Source organism: Pyrus communis, chromosome 14 (assembly GCF_041283825.1).
Source record: "Pyrus communis isolate YQ-2024b chromosome 14, ASM4128382v1, whole genome shotgun sequence".
Classification (NCBI taxonomy): Eukaryota; Viridiplantae; Streptophyta; class Magnoliopsida; order Rosales; family Rosaceae; genus Pyrus; species Pyrus communis.
In genome coordinates, this window is record NC_142578.1 from 2,618,977 (window position 1) to 2,640,000 (window position 21,024).

Here is a 21,024-nt window from a genome sequence, read left to right on the forward strand (position 1 = left end):
AAGATCATAATCTCTATGTATTTTCACTAATCACAACATGGTAGACACACGTTGTGGCTTGTGAATCTGTGATCATAAGCTAGCCTAACCTATGTAATATTTGCTCCACTTTAGATGGTTGGCCCTTAATCAAAAGGCAACTAAAATGACCACAAGGACAATCTGTCAAGTTGCGCTCACATACCATTTGGATAAAGAAGGAAATCTAAACTCTAGAAGAAGATTTTGGAAGATTTTGGAAGAGACTCTAAAAAAGACTTAAATTACTTGGATCTAACGGAAGATGTGGCACATTTCTCAGCACAATGGCGTTCCAAAATTTATATAGCCAACCTCACTTAGTAAAAAAAAACTTTATTATTGTTGTTGTTGTTGCTAATTACTCTGCTAAGCTTAAAGTAATGGCCTAGATTAAATACTGCATCATCAGTTTTGCACTGCAGATTATCAACCCTAACCAATATATATAATAACAGTAAAATGAAATCACTACAATGTTCAACTGATCCATCTGGCACACTTGGGTTTAAACTCCAGCTTAGCAGACGTAGGTTTATTCAAGTTGGCTGGATCAATGTGTTTCTCCCTCCGCACCCATATTCGATCTACCTCCCCATAGTTTAGATGAGTTTATGATAGAATATTGTTTGTATAAAAAATAAGTCCAGCTCAGATATTATTAAGAAGGATAAGGAAGTAGATTCCTCCAAAAACAAAACTTTGATCATAGTTGACAATCTAACTCGAGAAAATATAAGCAGCAAGAGTTTACCAAAATACATATAGAAAAAAGAGGTAATGGTAGGGAGATCAGATTTTTTAAATCAAATTTGTAAATCAAATGATGTGATTGTTGATGATTGGATTACTACTTAAGCATTGATAATGTGCTTATGTCCTATTGGTGACACATCATTTGACTTGCAAATTTGATTTAAAATTTTGATCTCCCTAACATTACCCAGAAAAAAAAAAAAAAAAAAAAAAAAAGAGGATCCAAACATATAGAGCTGGTTCTTAATTTTGAGCTTAGCTAGTTGGTGGAAGCTGCTGTTTGCTCGGCAACGGGGTATTTTCTTGCATTCTTGACAATCTTGGTGAGAGCTGCTTGTCCAAGATCAAGTCCGCAAACGTCTGCGAGTTGAATCAGGTAGAGCAGAACATCAGAGAGCTCCTCTTCCAAATGCTCTTTGTCATCAGAAGTCCAGTCAGGCAGCCCTCTTGCAACTTCACCTTTCCACTGGAAAATTTCAGACAGTTCTCCAACCTCGCCCACCTGCACAAACACATGCCATATATAAGTTCTTTTGTCTGTTTAACATGACGATATTCTAAACTACTATAGTCTACAGGCAAGCGGTAGACTCACTACTTTGACCTGGCAACTGACCTACCTCATGTCTGATATGAGAGAAAAAAAATATCGCAAATAAGAAAGTAAATAAATTGATAAGATTCTAAATGGGTGAGAGTGATTACTAGTGCTAGAAGGAGATTTCTGGGGCTGTGATATTGTTCCCATCCTCTTACTTGAGCAAACTCAGCAAGCCTATCACTAAGTTCTTGAAGTGAAACATCTTTATGACCATTTCTTGCAAGCTCATGAGAACTCCCCATTTCTCTTTTAATATTACTGGCTCTCCTCTACACTTTGGCTTTCATGCAGCACAACCAAATTTAAAGCAAATGGAGAGAGGGGGAGAGAGAGAGATTTTTGAAGGGTATGGTGGATGGGGTACTTGAGTGTTACCATAATTTAATTTACAGATTTTATCTTTAAATTTAGTTTCTCTAGTATTACCTATTTTTAAAAGCACAACTTGGTATAGTGGATGGGGCACTTGAGTGTTCCCCTCAAAACAGTAATCATTTCAGGTACGGCACAAAACATGTCCCAAGTTCCCAAACTTCTCATCCATGACGTGAAATCACTTACATTTCCCATCTACAAACTTTTATTTATACGTAATGTTAGGGAGATCAAAACTTTTAAACTAAATCTGTAAACCAAATGATATGGTGGTTGATTGTTGAATTATTACTTATGTGTTTATTAACATGCTTATTTCTTATTAGTGACAGATCATTAGGTTTAAAGTTTTGGTCACCTTAACATTATCCTTTATTTATTAGTTGGTCCAAATCACCTGGCTCTTATAATACGAGAAATCTAATAAAAAATCAGGAGGCGATGAGAGAGATACTAATATCGTGTGTTACATAATGGGAATGTTTTAAAATTATAATTAAGAAAATATTTCTTTTACTACGTGATAAGAGAGATACTAATATAGGGACTGGTCTACACACAAGAAATCCCTGACCTATGGCTATGGCAGGCAATCTTTATTTATAGAATCTAGCTAGTCTCAAATCCTTAGAATCTATAACTTTGTTCCATGGCGTTTTGAATTTATCCTCCACCAATTTCACTAGCTAGTATATTTTTAGATTTCATAAGAATCACAAAATATTTTGGTTTCTCACTCTTTTGTGGAATCAAAAACACAAAAACATCATCGGTTGTGTGTTTGTTATATGAATCCGGAAATTGCGATAAGAACTAGGACAATTTACGACATCAGAATCGGAAACTTGAAAGGCATCCAGACAAAGCATTGGAATATTTCATATCATCCTCTATGGTTGTCTGTTTTTTTTTGTTTTTTGTTTTTTTTGTTGTTGTCAAAATCCTCTATGGTTGTCATTTCGTGTCTAAGTTGCAAAAAAAAAAAAAAAAAACAAGAACAAAAAACCCAACCAGCAAAGCTATTGCCTATTCTGCAGAATAAAACGTGTAAAAGAGAAGAAAAAAAAAGTTTTTTGCTTGCATATGCTTTAAGCGTTGGCGCCCACCCATTAGTCCTACTCATAAGAGCACTTCCAGTGTTGGAAGGCTCCCGGAGCAACTGCCTATTGAGTCCCTTCAATGAATAGTAACTATCTTTAATAAACAGTAATTGCTTTTTACATCTTCATCATTAAACTGAATAGTCATGACAATAGGCAATAAAATATTAGTATTTTTTATTTTATAAAATAATAAAAAATAATTTTATTTATAATTTCGGATAGGATTTTTAATCTGTCTTGTTGGGCCACGTGTTATTATCTGAAAGGACAATTTTTGGTGATATATTTCGATAGATTTTGCTAAATTTACATAAACACACCAAATAAAAAAAAACACACTAAATGAACTTAATTTTCTTAAGCTTGTTTCAATTTCCACTGGTGCTCTATCAAGGATTAGGTTGGAAACAAAAGTATGTGGAAACTTTGAGATAAAGTTGGAATGTGTTTGAAGGAGTTTGAGAAAATATGAAATTGTGGTGTAAGGTGGAAGATAATGATAAGGTATTTATAGAAAAAAAAAATCTTTTTTTTTTATTTTAAATTTAAACATTTTTTGGAATTTTTATTAATTTTTGACATTTTTTATTAAATTTTTATTAACATAATTAATTTTTGCCGTTGGATTCATTTTTGCCGGTGAACATGCAAGACTCATTAAGTTTTGTGCCTCCCCTCTCCCACAAGCCCGCATGGGGTGGAGCAAGGAAGGCTGATGATTTGGGTTGCTGAGCAGCCGGTCCCCATGGCGTTTAACAACGTTGGACTTGCTCTAAGCAAACTTATAAGCACATGCAATATCTCTCCCACTGCAATATCCCTCCTACCTCCTTTCCCCGAAGTGGGATCCTCCTACTTCTTTTTCCGGATATGAAATTGATACTCTCAATATGCTCGCAAAATCTAGTTCAACTACTTATAAGAACATGCAATATTCCTTCTACCTCATTTCCCGATTTGGGATTGATATATACTCTCAATACGCTTGCAAAACCCCTCCTTCCTCCTTTTTCCGATATTGGACAACCTGCTCTGGTACCATGAATAGGGTTCAGGTTCTACCATAAAATAAATTGGCAATATGGTGAGTAGCCAAACTACTTGTAAGTACATGCATGGTCCTTCATTTCTCCAATGTGGTATTGATACTCTCAACAAATTTCAGTTTCTGTGAAGCCTTTAACATATGTTATTTAAAATATTTCAAAATGAAAAATATATAATGTGGTTGCAGGAAAAACTACTATGATCGCGAATCTCCGAAAGGCTTTAGGGACTGTTGGTATCACGTTCGTGCTCCAAAGGTGTTGCCATTTTAAGAACAGCTGCTGTCTGTAAAATCCAATAGGGTTGGTATTAATGTAGTGGTAGACCCTATCATCTCTGATTCATCTTTCCACAAGTGCTTTTTGTAGAAGTAGCTTTTCTACTTTCATTCATGGTGATGATTGATGAGATGATGCACGCAATGCAACTAGAAGATCAAGACGAAACCATATGGCTCAATTTTCGATCTCATAATAAAATTGTGTTCATAAATTGAAACTGAAATCTAAGGATCTCATACTATATAAATACTTCACTAACATGTGCAAAGCGCTAAATAGTTCCCAATTTAATATGATGCTAACCACTTGTCTCGGCCTGCTCCAAAATATTTTTCATAATCTAAACCAATATTTTTTTAGGTTAATATTGCAAGATCATTTTTTATCAAGTCATAATTACATAACTAAACGAGTTATGATTTGAAAGATACAGAATGAAATATTACATATACTAAAACTCAATTTTTCCCGACAGTGTTCATTAACTATGAAATTCTTTGTGTCTTCTTGCTTTGCCGTTCTTTTGCCTTCTTGGTGCAGTGAAATTAATGATTGATTTGCCCATGCTGGATACGTGTTCATCATCATCCTTCATCTTTAGCTTTTGGTTGGGTTTTCTTCCCTTTACCTTTCTATTTGCCTTTTCTCTCTGGCCGTTTTCTGGTGTTAACTATAGTTTTGGCTAAACGATTTTTACTTCGGAGCAGTGGCGGAGTCAAGACTTTCAAATAATGAAATCATAATTTTGACCAAAAAATACTTCATTGGACCATTTCTCGAGCACCTGATAGGTAGTTGCCAATTCCTCCCGACATTTGCCAAAAGTTTACACCAACGTATATCGACAACTATTATGAATAGAGAGGCTTTTCAAGGGCGGCTGTAGGAAACTGTCGAGTAACTTTGAAAATCGCCATAGCTTGTCAAATGAAGCATTTCATTGAGCACTTGGTTCGCACAAAAGAGTTCCACACAAAAAGAGAGAAAAGAAGACGTGGATGATAAACGAAAACAAAATGAAAAGAAGTCGGAAGTTATGATTTAGTTTGCCATGAAATTTTATAAGGATCAAATACAACTACACAGTCAATATACATAGCAATTGTTAAGTTGTTTGGATCATGAGCAACCAATGACCCCATATTAGCTCCGCTACTACTTTAGAGCTCTCTATTTTTAAGACTCTTTTATTTGTAGCCACTAATTTGTGAACTTGAGAAACTGTGTGAATATTTATGTTATATTTATCGATCAGATTGCTGAGCACCTCTTCAATAATAGTGCGATCAAGAGTAATAAATTATTAAACGGTAAAATGGTAATGTTTCATCCATGGCGTCGTCTAGCAGTTGTTCAATATAAATGACTGACAATTTCGTTGACTGTCTAATATTAGTAAAATGCTATTCAACCCCACATTTTTCTTAACATTTGTGACATGTCTTATTTGGCTTTCGGTAGGAAACTCTTTTCTTTCAGAATATAAAATCGTTGATACGATGGTATCTTTTTTTTTTTTTTTTTTTTTTAACAAACAATATTATCTACATTAATTAATATGGAGGGGGTTGGGCTTAGCCTCACAATAGCTTAGCAATAATGTGGTTCAAATTTGCCTTTGATGAAAATCGAACCTAAAACCTCTCACTTACAAGTGAAGAGAAATACTACTAAACCGTTGTACTAAGTAGTTTTTCTTTTTAATATGCTAAACAAAGGAAAGGGATCATCTCCAGATCATTTCCTCCTAATCCACCAAGTTTGGGGATCCAGGTTATTGAAATTTGATCCAACGGCTAAAATTATTATAATTTTTAAAATAGACCTTTGTTTGTAGCCGCTTGATCAAATTTCAATAGTTCGAATCTTTGAACTTGATGAATTAGGAGGAAGGGATCTGGAGATGATCCCTTTCCTTTTTTTAGCATATTAAAAAGAAAAGCCACTTAGCGTGCTAAGTGGCTTTTCTTTTTAATATGCTAAAAAAAGGAAAGGGATTATCTCCGGATCATTTCTTTCTAATCCACCAAGTTCGGATATCCAGGTTATTGAAATTTAATCCAACGGCTAAAATTATTATAACTTTTAAAGTGGATCTCTGTTTGTAGCCCTTTGGTCAAATTTCAATGATCCGAATCTCCGAACTTGGTGAATTAGAAGGAAAAGATCTGGAGATGATCACTTTCCTTTTTTATTATATTAAAAAGAAAAGCCACTTAGTACAAAATGCCACTAAACCGTTGTACTAAGTGGCTTTTCTTTTTAATATGCTAAAAAAAGGAAAAGGATCATCTCCAGATCCTTTCCTCCTAATCTACTAAGTTCGGGGATCCAGATTATTGAAATTTGATTCAACGGCTAAAATTATTATAACTTTTAAAGTGGATTTCTGTTTGTAACTGTTTGATCAAATTTCAATGGTCCGAATCCTCAAACTTAGTGAATTAGGAAAAAGAAATCTAGAGAGAATCCATTTCCTTAAAAATAAAAAAATCTAAGTTCAAATTCTACATCCCGTCACTAAAAACTAACTTTCTATGGGAAAGACTAAAGAGGAACAGTTAAGTCATTTAAAATTGTTAACCCAAAATAGGCCTACCAACTAAGTAACCCAACAAAAAACCCGACCCGGTTTCGATCAAATTCAGTTGAGCCGAAGAAATCAATCTGCCCTAATTTTGCGTTTACCCCCTTACCACAATCAGGTAATCAATCTCTCCTGGATCGAAATTTCTTAAATTTGGAAAATAACAGACGAATTTGTTTTACTTCTGACTCGGTTTGAATTTAGGGTTCGTTTTGTTTAGTGTTTTCTTGTTCGAATTGGATTCCTGTTGCTTGATTGGGTCGGTCTATATTGTATAGAAGTCAGAAAAGGGAGTGATTTTTATGTGTGAATTGCAGAGGACTATTGATATTGTAGGAGGAACTGCAATGGTAGAGGGTAAATATAAACCTAGGAAGGAGTGAGAATCGAAGAGGATAAGTGGTTTTCGAGATAGAGATGGCGAAAAGGAGAGGAATTGGGAGGAGGCTTTATAGGGGGGAAGATAGAAATACGAGAGATTGTGATAGTTGTTCCGTGAGAGACAAGTTTTGTGATTGTTCTGAGGACGAGAGGTACGATGTAGAGAAGTGGCATTGAGGAGATAGGGAGAGAGATAGTCATAGGACTAGAGATAAGGAGAGGGAGAAGGTCAAAAGAGAAGGTTGCAGGGTGATGGATGTAGATGAGGATGATGATGCTAGGGAGAGTGATAGGAAACGGTGTAAGAAAGATCACAAGGATAACGTAAAGAGAGAGTGGGAAAGGAGTAGCAGCAGGTCAGATAGACATAGGGATGATGGAGTTGAGAGGCTGATCACGAAGAGCGATGAAGATTATTCAGTTAAGAAAGAGAGGAAACAAACATGCGAGGTGGTGGAGGAGGAGTTAAGAGGATCAACAGAGGAATTGGATGAGGAAATGGAAAAGCGGAGGACGAGACCACTAGTCATGCATTATCACTTCCTGGTGGCGCTCAACAACACAGATATTAAGTTATATAAGTGAGAACTCAATTCCAACCAACTTTAGGTATCTGCTTATGCTGAACTGAATCTGACTCTCAGTTCCTATTTTATTTTTCTCGGTCTCCTGATGAGTTTCCGTAATGAATTATTCTAGTTACTGGATTTTTTTGTGTTTGCCCATGCCGTATCTATCATGTTGATCTTTAATAGTCAACTTGTATGAGAGCCTTCTTTGTTAATCTCTACATGAAATTTCAGTAATCTTATCATTGTTTTCAATTGTTTAAATAGTTATGAATTTGTTTTGTCTTGCTTTATACAATTTTCAGTCCTGCTTTTGATGTTTTTCTCTATTTTTTTCTGTCATTTCCCCTGGTGCAAGGGACATTAGGTACATAGGCTTGCTTATTCAACGTTGTCTACGCCTTCACGAAGCTGTGCAATTCTTCATTTTAAAGGGATGTATGTGTTTTCGAATCTCCTGTCTTTTTTTGTTCCATCAGTTTTGGGACCTATGAGTTCATTCATTTGCTTGCTGGTGAAGATTTTCATTTTTGGTTTGTTTTTACTTTCCCTTGATTTTGATTAGCAGGTTTAAGCTGCCGCCTTTCTTGTGGAGACGATCTTATAATGTAGACAGTTGGTGACCAATGCATTAATGCTATACTGATCTCGCGCCCAAGGTCAGAAAAACCCCGCTTCATTAAGTATGCTATCGGTAGATTGTTACCATCAAGAGAAATTAAAAAGCATAACATTGCTGGAGAGCAAGTTCGAATATAAACTGTAGTGGATTCTCTGTTTACAATTTGATTCTCACTTCCATGGTGTTCCATCCCTTACATCAATGTTTTCGATGCAGCTTGGCAGCAGAATATATCACGGGACTGAAACTTTTGCGTTTCAACCGTCAAGAATCTTTTTGGGAAGCTGTTAACTGGCTTTATAGGGACTGTCTTTAGATATCTTCACGAATTTTTGCAAAAACCCAAAAACAATTCGAAGTGTAAAAATTTAATGTGAAGTTTGTAATTACGAATGATTAAGAAATTGTGTTCTTGTTCATACCGGTGGAGATTCCAAAATTCCCACTGTGTATGAAAAAAAAAACCTAATTGGTACGGGGACGGGAGAAGAGTAATTTTCTATTACAACTTTTAGCGGCGGCATCAATTATCGTCGCTACAGAATACTTTTAGCCGCAACAACAGAAGTCGTCGCTAAAGAGACCTTTTGTAGCGGCTAGCAACGAAATAAATCGCCTCTAAAAGTATTTTTAGTTACTAAGGCCATTAAATCGTCAATATTCGTTGCAAAAGATAGAACCAGTCATCTTAGACAAGAATGGTGACTTTTTGCTAATTTAAGTGCTTCTCCTTCTGCTTTTCGGCAAAAATTTAAGTGCTTTTCCTTTTGCTACAACACATTTATTAAAAGCAAGAAAAAATGATTCGTTTGTCAATTTTCCAATGTAATCTACAACCAAATAGTGTTCTTTCATGTTAAGAAATAAACTTGTAAAAGTTATTTACTTCCCCAGTGAACGTAATTGCTAGTAATTTCTAGACGAATTGAAAGGCAAGTGACTGCTGTATAATTAACAAGGCACAACGAAAGTAAAATTTAATAAGTTTCGGGGTTTTCATCTTAGAGAACCATGAATATCGAGACTATAAATAATGTAATTTGTGACGAAATATCAACAAAAAAGAAAAAACAAAAACAGTAAATGAGATCAGACCAATCCAACCCCAATCCAATGGATTGAGGATTAATTGATCAGTTGAAATTCGGTCGACAACAGCGAGAGTTTGGTAATCTTTGTCCGAGAGGGCAGCCTCCCTGAGATGGCGTGGGACAATTTCCCCACCATCGTCCAAGAAGACCTTGACCAAATTATACTCATAAACTCCTGGATGTTGTTTAGGAGGCATCGATGGATCTTCCAAGTCCCCAAAATTCCAAAACAGAATGTGTGGCACCGTATCATCTCCGTACCCTTTGTCCTTAAACTTTCTCCGTATTGTCGTGCTGGCTTTCGTCTATGCCGCTAAATCTTAGGGACTCGCTGAATACAAACACCGTCTTGATCATCTGCTCTGGCTTCACACTCCCCTTTGCAATGGCAGCCACTTCCGGAATATCAAACAACTTCTCGTAATCAACAAACAAGTCGGACTCCATTGTTGTCATAAACTCGCACTTGTACTTGAGATCTTTGCCTTGTATCGGACATAGCAGCGGCTGATCTTTGGCCGAATTACCAAAAACGATCACCTTGCCTTTCCATGGCCCTTCGCTCAGTTGAGACAGCAAAAGTGCCAATCCCAGCATCATCCTTCCTCCAACTCCCTTGTCCGCGTATTTGGTGGTGTGATACACAGTGAAGTAGTTTCTGAATTTTCCCTTCAGGTGCATGCCCTCCACCATTGTCTTCCACTGAAGCTCGGCCGCTTGCATCACTGCCATCTTCGGCGTAGAGTATGACTTGATGTGGAAGGAGAGCATCGTACTTTATGCCACTTAAATTTCCTGCTGCAATTGCCCCCAAATACTTCTTATCAGCAGGGCGCTAGTGTCCGACAATGCCTCGAAGATTGTAGTAATTGGTCAAGGGCTCCAAAACCTCCTTCGCCAGCCGCTTCCACTCTTGTGAATGAACTGATGATTGATGCGGGAAAAGCCTCCTCTTAACGCTTTCACGCAGCAAACCAGCGCAGGTATCTTTGGATACCGAGGGGTATGCGCTAACGCACCACGCTGCAGCCTCGGTAACGGAAACATCATCATCACTATCATTGCCAACATCATCATTCAACTTAAGTTTCAGCTTGTTCTGCTTCAACTTTCCAATATCAGATTTCAACCTCTCCACGAAAAGATCCATCACCCGGTCTTGCAACAACCTGTAATCCGGATTGCTGCGCAGCCTCTCAGCAGCGTCTTGGCCTTGCAGAAGGCTGTAGAGAATGTCAATAAGGACATACTGTAAGTAAATTATGCAACGGAAAAACTTATTCACAATTATCAACTTAACCACTTACCTGTGGAAGACATCGTCTTAAAGAACTAGGATTAATAACTGAAGTTCTTCTGCAACTCTACACAACCGAAAGCAAGTCTCTCTCAATGGGGCTTGAGTTTTCTGTAAACTTGCGTGTACTGTGAGAGAGCAGGGACCTCAGTTTTATACTTCATACGATGGAATTCAATAAGGATCCCTCCCATTAAGTGATCCTTATCAAAGAGTAGCCTTATCACCGTGAAACACTTATGCATTATATCAGCTAGAAGAGTTCTAGTTTTATCGAGAATGTATCTGACTTGAAACTTTAATTAATACAACTCCTAATAAGTCTACCACAAGTGTCAATCCTAATCTCCTTTGTTGAATAAGTGGCCAAGTGGCCATTCTTTAGAATTAACAATCCAAAGGTGGAAACACCTTTCCTTATTTTGGGGAGGAAAATGGGAAAAGATGTTTTGTTGTCTCTTAAACACCCGTGAGTGTTGGCTAAAAGAAAAGGAAATATTGGTTCAAAGCAAGGGAGTTCATTCATTTCGGTTTTGGTAGGAAACAAGTGAGAAAAAAAAAAGCTCCTTTTGCAAAGAGAAAAGATAGAGTTTTGCAGAGAGCAAGGGAGTCTTGCAGTCAGCCCAAAAAGAAGAACAAGGTGCTGCTTCAATTGGTTAGTAATCATCCACCAAAGTAGGTGTTGTTGTAATAGCCGAGAGCTATATGTATAGAGAAGAAATTATTCATTATATTTCTTTCTCTATTTGTTTCTTTGGTGTGTGAGAGCTATTGGGTGTATTGGGCTTTTGGGTTGAGAGATTGTCAACACTTTGTAAACTCTCATTTGGTTGATAGTGGATTATTGGGTGAGCTCCTACTGCTCCGAGGACGTACTCCAGTTACACTGACTGTGGAGGAACCTCGTTAAAATCTTTGTGTCTTTTATATTTTGTTCTTGCATCTCATTTGATAAATTTCCTGTGGGCTAGCTTGAGTTGGTTCCAAAAGATTTTGGTGCTATCCTAGCACAACAATTGGTATCAGAGCACTGGTTGCTCTTGGGTACTGTCTAGTTGCCAAAGATGTCAGACGGGCAAGATGAGAATCCTTTTGGAAGCAGCTCCGGGTTTGCAAGAACTACGGTGCAAAATGCAAAGTTCGAAGTGGAAAAGTTTGATGGCACAAACAACTTCGGGATGTGGCAATGTGAGGTTAAAGATGTGTTGGCTCAACAAGATCTTCTTGCCGCCTTGGGAGAGAAGCCTGAAGCTATGTCGAAACTGGAATGGGAGAAATTAAATTTGTGGGCTTGCTCTTCAATTCGGTTGTGCCTTGCAAAAACTCAGAAGTATTTTGTGATGCGGGAGACTTTGGCAAGTGTGTTGTGGCAAAAATTGGAAGACAAGTATATGACGAAGAGTGCAGAGAACCGGCTACACTTGAAGAAAAAGCTCTACCGCTTCCAATACAAAGAAGGTACAAAAATGATTAGACACCTTGATGCTTTTAATAAGTTGATTGCCGACTTGTTAAATTTAGATGAGGATATTAAGGATGAAGATAAGGCCTTAATATTGTTGAATTCCTTGCCGGACTCTTATGAGCATTTTGTTACCACTATTATGCATGGTAAAGAAACTGTGAAATTTGAAGATGTGTCAAATGCCTTGATGAATTATGAAATGAGGCATAGAGATAAAAATCATGATAGTACCTCTGAAGCTTTATTTGTTAGAGGTAGATCATCGGAGAGGAGATCCTCTTCTAGCAGGAAAAAATCACAGTCTCGACCTAGAGGAAACTCTAAAGGTAGAAAACCTTTGGAAAGGGATGAATGTGCCTTTTGTCGTAATAAGGGCCATTGGAAGAAAGATTGTCCTAGATTGAAGACCAAAGGCAAAGAAAGTTCTGAAGCTAATGTTGCTGAGGTTGAAACAGATTTTTCTGATTTTGCTTTAACCACTTCCTCATCATTTGATTGTGCTACTAAGTGGGTGTTGGATACGGGTTGTACTCATCATATGACTCCTCACAAGGATTGGTTTTCAAGCTTGAAAGAGTTTGATGGTGGTGTTGTGTTCATGGGAGATGACAATCCTTGCACAACAAAAGGGATTGGTACAGTTCGTTTGAAGTTGCATGATGGCATGGTTAAAGAGTTGACAGGTGTTCGGTATGTACCGAATTTGAAGAAAAATCTTATTTCTTTGGGAACTTTGGAAGCCAAGGGCTTCAGGTTTCATTCAGATGGGCAGACATTGAAGGTGAATTATGGTGCACTTGTTGTGATGAAAGCTCCTCGAAGTGGCCATTTGTATTTATTGCAAGGAAACACTGTGACAGGTGAAGCATCTGTAGTCTCAGAAAATATGGGCACATCCGATTCTGATACTACTAGATTGTGGCATATGAGATTAGGCCATGCCGGTGAGAAAGCTCTACAAGGGCTTGTGAAACAAGGTCTTCTAAAAGGTGCCACGACTTGTAAGCTTGATTTCTGTGAGCATTGTGTCTTGGGAAAGCAAACTAGAGTGAAGTTTGGTACTGCTGTACATCAGACGAAGGGCATTCTTGATTATGTGCATTCGGATGTTTGGGGTCCTACAAAGACTCCCTCTTTGAGTGGTAGACATTGGTTCGTGACCTTTGTTGATGATTATTCAAGAAGGTCTTGGGTCTACACTATGAAGCACAAGAGTGAGGTGTTGAGTATTTTCTTGGGTTGGAAGAAAATGGTTGAGAACCAGACTGGGAGAAAGATTAAGATTTTGAGATCGGATAATGGTGGTGAATACACATCCGACCCTTTCTTTAAAGTTTGCAAAGAAGAAGGGATTGTAAGACATTTCAGTGTCAAGGGAACTCCACAACAAAATGGAGTTGCAGAAAGATTGAATCGAACCTTGCTTGAGAAGGTTAGATGCATGTTGTCTCAGTCGGGTTTGAGCAAGTCGTTTTGGGCAGAGGCAGTTACTTATGCATGTCACATCATCAACCGATTACCCTCAGCTGCTATTCAGGGTCAGACGCCAATGGAGGTATGGACTGGAAAACCTTCTAATGATTATAATTATATTCGTATTTTTGGTTCACCTGCTTATTTTCATGTAACTGAAAATAAACTTGATCCTAGAGCCAAAAAGGCTATCTTTCTTGGTTTTAGTAGTGGTGTCAAAGGTTACAGGTTATGGTGCCCGGAGATGAAGAAACTCGTAATCAGCAGAGATGTGACATTTGATGAAGAAAATATGTTCAGAGACTCTGAAAAGAATGTGAAAAATATCCAACAGGTGGAGCTTGAGAAAGTTGCCTCTAGTACTTCAAATCCTATTTCCGCTGATGTCGAAGCCACTACAAGTGAAGAAGTGGGAGACCATGAGGATGTTGAAGAAGTTGAACTTGAAGATTCTATTCAAGTTGAAGAGCAAGTTTCACCTCAAGAGTCTATTGCCAAGAACAGAGGAAAAAGACAAATTACCAAGCCAGCTCGGTATAGTGACTATGTTGCTTTTGCTCTTCCTATTATCACTGATGAGATTCCATCCAATTTTGAGGAAGCCATTGAGAGTGAGGAAAAGGAGAAGTGGTGCAATGCCATGGGTGATGAGATGAATTCTCTCTTGAAGAACAAAACTTGGGAGTTAGCTAAATTGCCTAAGGGTAAGAAAGCTATTGGTTGCAAATGGGTGTATGCCAAGAAGGAAGATGTTGCTGAGAAAAGCAATGTCAGATTCAAAGCAAGATTAGTTGCTAAAGGGTATGCACAAAAGGAGGGCATTGACTACAATGAAATCTTTTCTCCAGTTGTGAAGCACTCCTCAATTCGCATTATGTTAGCTCTTGTTGCACAATATGATCTTGAACTTGTGCAACTCGATGTGAAAACGGCTTTCCTACATGGTGATTTGAATGAAGAGATCTATATGTGTCAACCGGATGGGTATATGGTGAAAGGGAAAGAAAATTTGTTTTGCAAGTTGAAGAAATCACTTTATGGCTTGAAGCAATCTCCAAGACAATGGTATTTGAGGTTTGATAAATTTATGAGAGGCCAAAATTATTCTAGAAGTCAATATGATCATTGTGTGTACTTCAAGAAGTTGCAAGATGGGTCTTTCATTTATTTGTTGATATATGTTGATGATATGTTGATTGCCTCAAAGAATGTTGAAGAGATTGAGAAATTGAAGAATCAAATGAAGAATGAGTTCGAGATGAAGGATCTTGGTGAAGCAAAGAAGATCCTTGGCATGGAGATCACTAGAGACAGAGAGAAGGGTTTGGTTTGTTTGAATCAAAGACAATACCTTGAGAAGTTGATTCGGAAGTTTGGAGTTCATGATTCAACTAAACCGGTTAGTACCCCTTTGGCTCCTCATTTTAAATTGAGTTCTCTACAATGTCCTAAAACTGATCAAGAGAAGCTACAAATGAAAAATATACCATATGCAAATTTGGTTGGTAGTTTGATGTATGCAATGGTATGCTCTAGACCGGATATTGCTCATGTAGTTGGCATGGTGAGTCGATATATGCATAATCCTGGTAAAGAGCATTGGAATGCAGCTAAGTGGATATTGAGGTATCTCCATGGTACTCGAGATGTTGGTTTATGCTTTGAGAGGGATGACTCTGGTATTGGTCATTTTGCTGTTGGTTATGTTGATTCAGATTATGCAGGTGATCTGGATGGAAGAAAGTCTACTACAGGCTATGTGTTTACTATGGCTAAAGGGCCAGTTTGTTGGAGGTCCATTTTGCAGTCGTCTGTTGCTTTGTCTACTACAGAGGCTGAATATATGGCAGTTGCTGAAGCTATAAAGGAGGCCATTTGGATACATGGGCTGATTAGAGATTTGGGGGTTGATCAAAAGCAGGTGGAGGTGCATTGTGATAGTCAGAGTGCCATTTATTTGGCTAAGTATCAGGTTCATCATGCGAGGACCAAGCACATAGATGTGCGCTATCACTTTGTTCGTGAAGTTGTTGGTGAAGGAGAAATCATTCTCCAGAAGATTCCAACTAAAGACAACCCCGCTGATATGTTGACTAAGGTTGTTGGTGTAGCCAAGTTTGTTCATTGCTTGAACTTGGCTCACATTTTGCCTATATAAAGAAGGCGTTGAGCAGTAGGAGTTTTGGAGATTTGGCTCGGCATGAGTTGTTCTCTTGCTAGTGATTGGGAGTGATGTTGTGTGTTAATTGTGTTGTTTGGCTTATCATGGCGTTTTTCGGAACTTGGCCAAGGTGGAGATTGTTGAATAAGTGGCCAAGTGGCCATTCTTTAGAATTAACAATCCAAAGGTGGAAACACCTTTCCTTATTTTGGGGAGGAAAATGGGAAAAGATGTTTTGTTGTCTCTTAAACACCCGTGAGTGTTGGCTAAAAGAAAAGGAAATATTGGTTCAAAGCAAGGGAGTTCATTCATTTCGGTTTTGGTAGGAAACAAGTGAGAAAAAAAAAAGCTCCTTTTGCAAAGAGAAAAGATAGAGTTTTGCAGAGAGCAAGGGAGTCTTGCAGTCAGCCCAAAAAGAAGAACAAGTTGCTGCTTCAATTGGTTAGTAATCATCCACCAAAGTAGGTGTTGTTGTAATAGCCGAGAGCTATATGTATAGAGAAGAAATTATTCATTATATTTCTTTCTCTATTTGTTTCTTTGGTGTGTGAGAGCTATTGGGTGTATTGGGCTTTTGGGTTGAGAGATTGTCAACACTTTGTAAACTCCCATTTGGTTGATAGTGGATTATTGGGTGAGCTCCTACTGCTCCGAGGACGTACTCCAGTTACACTGACTGTGGAGGAACCTCGTTAAAATCTTTGTGTCTTTTATATTTTGTTCTCGCATTTCCATTTGATAAATTTCCTGTGGGCTAGCTTGAGTTGGTTCCAAAAGATTTTGGTGCTATCCTAGCACAACATCCTTATCATTCCAAATGTCTTTAATCAAATCACCAAAGTGTTTGCTCTCATATAGAACTTACATTCTCCCACTAGAGCAAATACTTTGTCAACTTGTATAGTTTATACTTACTATGGAATGAATCTGAATTGGCCATGAGATTAGTATTTGACATTTTCTCGATTTACCAGTCTCTGTCATTAAAAAGTATTCATGAGAACTATAGGGCAACACACTCAACTTTCAAAGAGTACCGTCCCCATAATTACTTACAATGAAACTAACCAACACATGAGACTCCAACAAGATATAAAAAACAATGTAAGACATGACTGGATATGTATTTGTAATATGTCAAACATCTGGTCCCCTTCAGGATTGAAAGCAATCCCAATGCTTCTGAATGAAGCCCTTAGGTTGTTTTTCCTTCATAATAATTCAAGATCATTACTCATCATGCATAAAAACATTCATGCTTTATCATAGCTATATGCTGCATACTTTTTGGGAACTTTAACAACCTTACAGCATTTTCTTTATTAGCTAAGAAGCCTTTATTATTAATACTCGAATACAACTTCCAGAACATGAACTGCAACTGAAGAAAACTAACATTTAAAATGAACCTGATATGCAGCTTCCTGTATCGGTTTGCTCCCACTGGTTTCCTGCATGAGTTTGCTGCATTAAAATCACCCAATACCCCCATGCTTTGCTGACATGCTTCTTGAAAACTGCCATGGGAACATCCTTATTCAATGGATGAACAATCATTGAATTAGTCTCCAACTAATCAATCTTGACCAAACTAGCTACCACCTTTTTTCGAGAAATGAGATACTTCATATCCAAGTTCCTTGTTGAATTCTACCTTTTATTATTCTAAGTGAAAAATAAAGCTACTCTGTTGTCAAATAAATCTATGTAGCTCTCAAGATTGAGTCCACCTCTTGTGGTCCTGTTATGAAAGTCTTCAACCAAATGGCTAGATTCACAGTTCCATAATAGGACAAGCATTCTGCAAACATAGTTTGAAGCAACCACAGTCTGTTATTTTACACTCTTCCAAGATACTGCTCCACATGCCATTAAGATCACACAGCCCCATGTTGATTTCGTATCATCTGGACAACCCGCAAAATCTAAGTCATCGTAACCTTCTAAACGATGTTTTATGTCCTTATGTAGACTAACATATGATCTTTGGTCCTATGTCTTTCTGTAGACTAACGTATGATCTTCAGTTCTCTAAAGATATCTCATCACTCTTTTTGCTGCATTCTAGTAAGCCTCTCCAGCACTGGATTGGAACCTACCAAGCACCGAAATGGTGAAGGCTACATCAGGCCTTGTGCACACTTGTGCATACATCAAACTCCCAACCCAGGATGCATATTGCTTATCTTCTTTCATCGTCCTCTCCAAGTTTGTTTTGGGACACTATAATTCGCTCAATATATCACCCTTTGATATGGGCATTTCTGTAGTCTCACATGAAGACATATTAAATCTTTTCTATGTATGCTCTTTGTGACAGAACCCAACAGCCCTCTTATTCTCTCTCTTTTGATCTGAATCCCTAGGACATAAGTGTCATCTCCCAGGTCTTTCATCTCGAAGTGTCTTTGCAAGAAAACTTTGGTTTCATCCAACAAACTATGACTATTTGTGGTGAGCAATATATCATCCACATAAAGAACTAGAATGATAAAATTGCTCCCACTGAATCTCAAATAAACACAATTTGTCTCATGGGTTCTCTGTGAAACATTCTCTTGTACAACTCGATAAAATTTTAGGTACCATTGTCTTGATGTCTGCTGTAATCAATTGTCTATTTTTGGACTCGAGATGACTTGCTTGAAAATCCCAGGATTACCAAACTCTGATAAATTAAAATCTATCTCTACCAAATACACAAAATATGATGAGAATGTTGACTTTCTTACCCTATTTGGTTTCCTCAAAACGGTGGAACATTGCCGACTGCCAAAACTGTTGACTCCAGTCGGTGGTTACTGCCATTCACAGCTGCTTCATCCACGCGTCCTTGCTGATTTCCTACATGCGGTTCACCGTCTAACAACACCTCAATTTCAGTGTCATGCTTCAGTCGGTGGTCATTGCCACTTGAAACTCCTTCCTCCACGTGCCTTGTATGATGACGCATTTGCTGCTCACCATGCAACAGCACATGATTTTTGCCATGCTGAAAATTGCAATCATCATAGCTCTCATCTTCTTCCACTTGACTTGGAAATTCAACCACTATTGCTACAATTGGTGTGGGCTCAGTATTAATCCCCATTTGGCCATTTCAGTATTAATCTCCATTAGACCATCTTCGTGCCACGTTTGTCAGGTGTCAATTCCACGTACCCTGCATGAATGTTTGCATGTTGTTGCAATCGGTGTAGTCGGTGCTCACCGCAGCTGGCCACGTTTGTTTGCTAGTTGTCGGTGATCGCAGTTGCCACTCACAGTTATTGACTCATCAGCTTGCATGATCATAATTAAGTATGTTGCTCATTGAGCAACACATCATCAGGCTTTGGTATAACAGACCATCATCATTACACATACTTAATTTCTTCAAATTGATCTGGAATTTCAACCAAGGCTGCTGCAATCGATGAATGTTCAGCATCATTCCCCATTTAATCAGCTTCTTCAAATATAAGATTGTCGGTTCTTGTACTTGCATGATCATCACAACTTGGTAGATTAGTCATACAAATCATGCTCCTTACCCTGTCTATTAGGGTTCTCCTTCTTTTCTTAGCCACTTCGTTTTCCTCGAGATTTCCATTGTGGTGTATTGAGCTGCAATTCCATTTTCTTGTAATAAAAATAGCAGATGGACTAAGATGTCTGCCAGTTTGAGTGTATCTACCATTGTACTCACCTCTCCTATCAGACATAACCTCCTTGGTTTTTTTTTTTTTTTTTTTTTTTTTTTTTCTTATCTCTCTTCTTTTCAATTGGTTTTCGATGTCAATTTTGAAATCTTAAAGTTTCGAGTGCATTTGATTATTTTGAAATTAGATAGATGAAACAAAATCGAGAAAAAGTAGTTTATAAAATATTTATGTCCCTCTATAGTTTGTGTAGGAAAAAGGCCACAAACGTTCGTGTGGATGATTTCTAAAGTTTCTTTGCTTCTTGTTGAACCTTTCTTTCTACTACTTGTCATTTTTCCCTTAGCATAATCCACACAGAACTCAAAATCATTGAAAAAATTATTGGAGGCAAAATATCATTTTTGACAAGTAACTTCATCCTTTGTTTTGACATATGACCTAGCCTTTGTAAAATAGGTTGAAGCCAATATTATTTATAAAAAAAAAAACTCAACAAAACTAACTTTGAAACGGAATCGACTTCCTTCTCATGGAAGGCACATAGACAATATTTTTAATTCTAAACAAAAAAATCCAAATCCTAACTTTAGCCTAACACTTCCTAAAGCTTTGACTTCAACTCTTTTTCCATTGCAAACTAAAACTTTGACTTCATCCTTATTTGGTGTTTTACTTGTTATGAAGTTCTGCAATGATTTTGTAGCATGAATAGAAAAGCTAAAGTCAAGCTACCATTTAATGCTAGGTATATCAATTAAATTAGACTCGAAACAAGCTAAAAAAAAAAAGTTTTTACCTTTCTTCAAGTGGCAAGCCAAGCTTTATACAAAAATAACGTTGAGAATCGATGGCTTGTTAGGTTTGGTGTTTCTTTTAGGAGAGGGAACCCTTTTGGTAGAATTCTTTCTAGTTGCATCGGTGGTTAAGGGTGTATGTGCCTTGGTGGTACTTTGTACATAGTTCAAAGACTCAATCTTCTCATTTTCAAACCTTTACATCCTTTCCTCTTCACTCACACATACTGAAATTAACTCGTTCACATCCCACTTTTCACGCAATGCATTGTAGGACAATTTGAGATGTGTATAACTATCAGGCAGGGAACTCAATATCACATGTACCAAGAAAGTTTCAGGGATTAGTACCTCGAGAGCTTTGAGTTTTCCAGCGATGTCCACCATTTTTAAAATGTACTCACAGACACTCTCTATGCCATCATGTCTCATGGTTGTCAGTGAATTCATGAGATTACCTGTTTCAATTTTTGGTGACTCCTGGTACTTTTCTTCAATGGACTTAAGGAAATCGCTTGCATTGGTAGCATCTGTCTCAGTTTTCGGTGACTCTTGGTACTTCTGCTCAATGGACTTGAGAAAATCCTTTGCATTGGTAGCATCTGTGAAGGCTCCTCGAACCACATCAGTCATGCTCCTTTTGATAATCAATAAGGAAATTTTGTTTGATTTGTGCCACTTTTCGTACTTAGACCTCTGACTTGAGGTGCTTCCATCTGTTGGAGTAGGGGGCTCTTCAGTTCTAAGTGCTAAGTCCCA

At 37.7% G+C, this 21,024-nt stretch overlaps 2 protein-coding genes and 1 pseudogene across 8 annotated transcripts; 1 reads left to right on the forward strand and 2 right to left on the reverse strand.

The window, feature by feature from the left end:
- Positions 1-643: 643 nt before the first annotated feature.
- Positions 644-1,690, reverse strand: LOC137711946 (uncharacterized). Its single transcript, XM_068451098.2, has 2 exons — positions 1,480-1,690; positions 644-1,276 (listed from the first exon to the last, which is right to left on the reverse strand). The coding sequence occupies exons 1-2, from the start codon at positions 1,615-1,617 to the stop codon at positions 1,034-1,036; spliced, it is 381 nt and encodes a 126-aa protein (XP_068307199.1). The 5' UTR covers positions 1,618-1,690; the 3' UTR covers positions 644-1,033.
- Positions 1,691-6,730: 5,040 nt separating this feature from the next.
- On the forward strand, positions 6,731-8,835 carry LOC137711894 (uncharacterized). Of its 7 annotated transcripts, none has more exons than XR_015955565.1 (4): positions 6,731-6,886; positions 7,086-8,156; positions 8,287-8,377; positions 8,557-8,835. XR_015955565.1 is itself a non-coding variant. In XM_088683836.1 (4 exons), the coding sequence occupies exons 1-3, from the start codon at positions 7,402-7,404 to the stop codon at positions 8,328-8,330; spliced, it is 456 nt and encodes a 151-aa protein (XP_088539962.1). In that variant the 5' UTR covers positions 6,804-7,401; the 3' UTR covers positions 8,331-8,377; positions 8,557-8,835. The 7 variants fall into 7 exon arrangements, 2 of the variants coding, with proteins under 2 accessions (XP_088539962.1, XP_088539963.1); XR_015955568.1 differs by having other exon boundaries at positions 6,803-7,758; positions 8,077-8,156; positions 8,284-8,377; XM_088683836.1 differs by having other exon boundaries at positions 6,804-7,730; positions 8,077-8,156; positions 8,284-8,377.
- Positions 8,836-20,292: 11,457 nt separating this feature from the next.
- LOC148691082 (uncharacterized) overlaps positions 20,293-21,024 on the reverse strand; it is an 834-nt pseudogene continuing 102 nt past the window's right edge.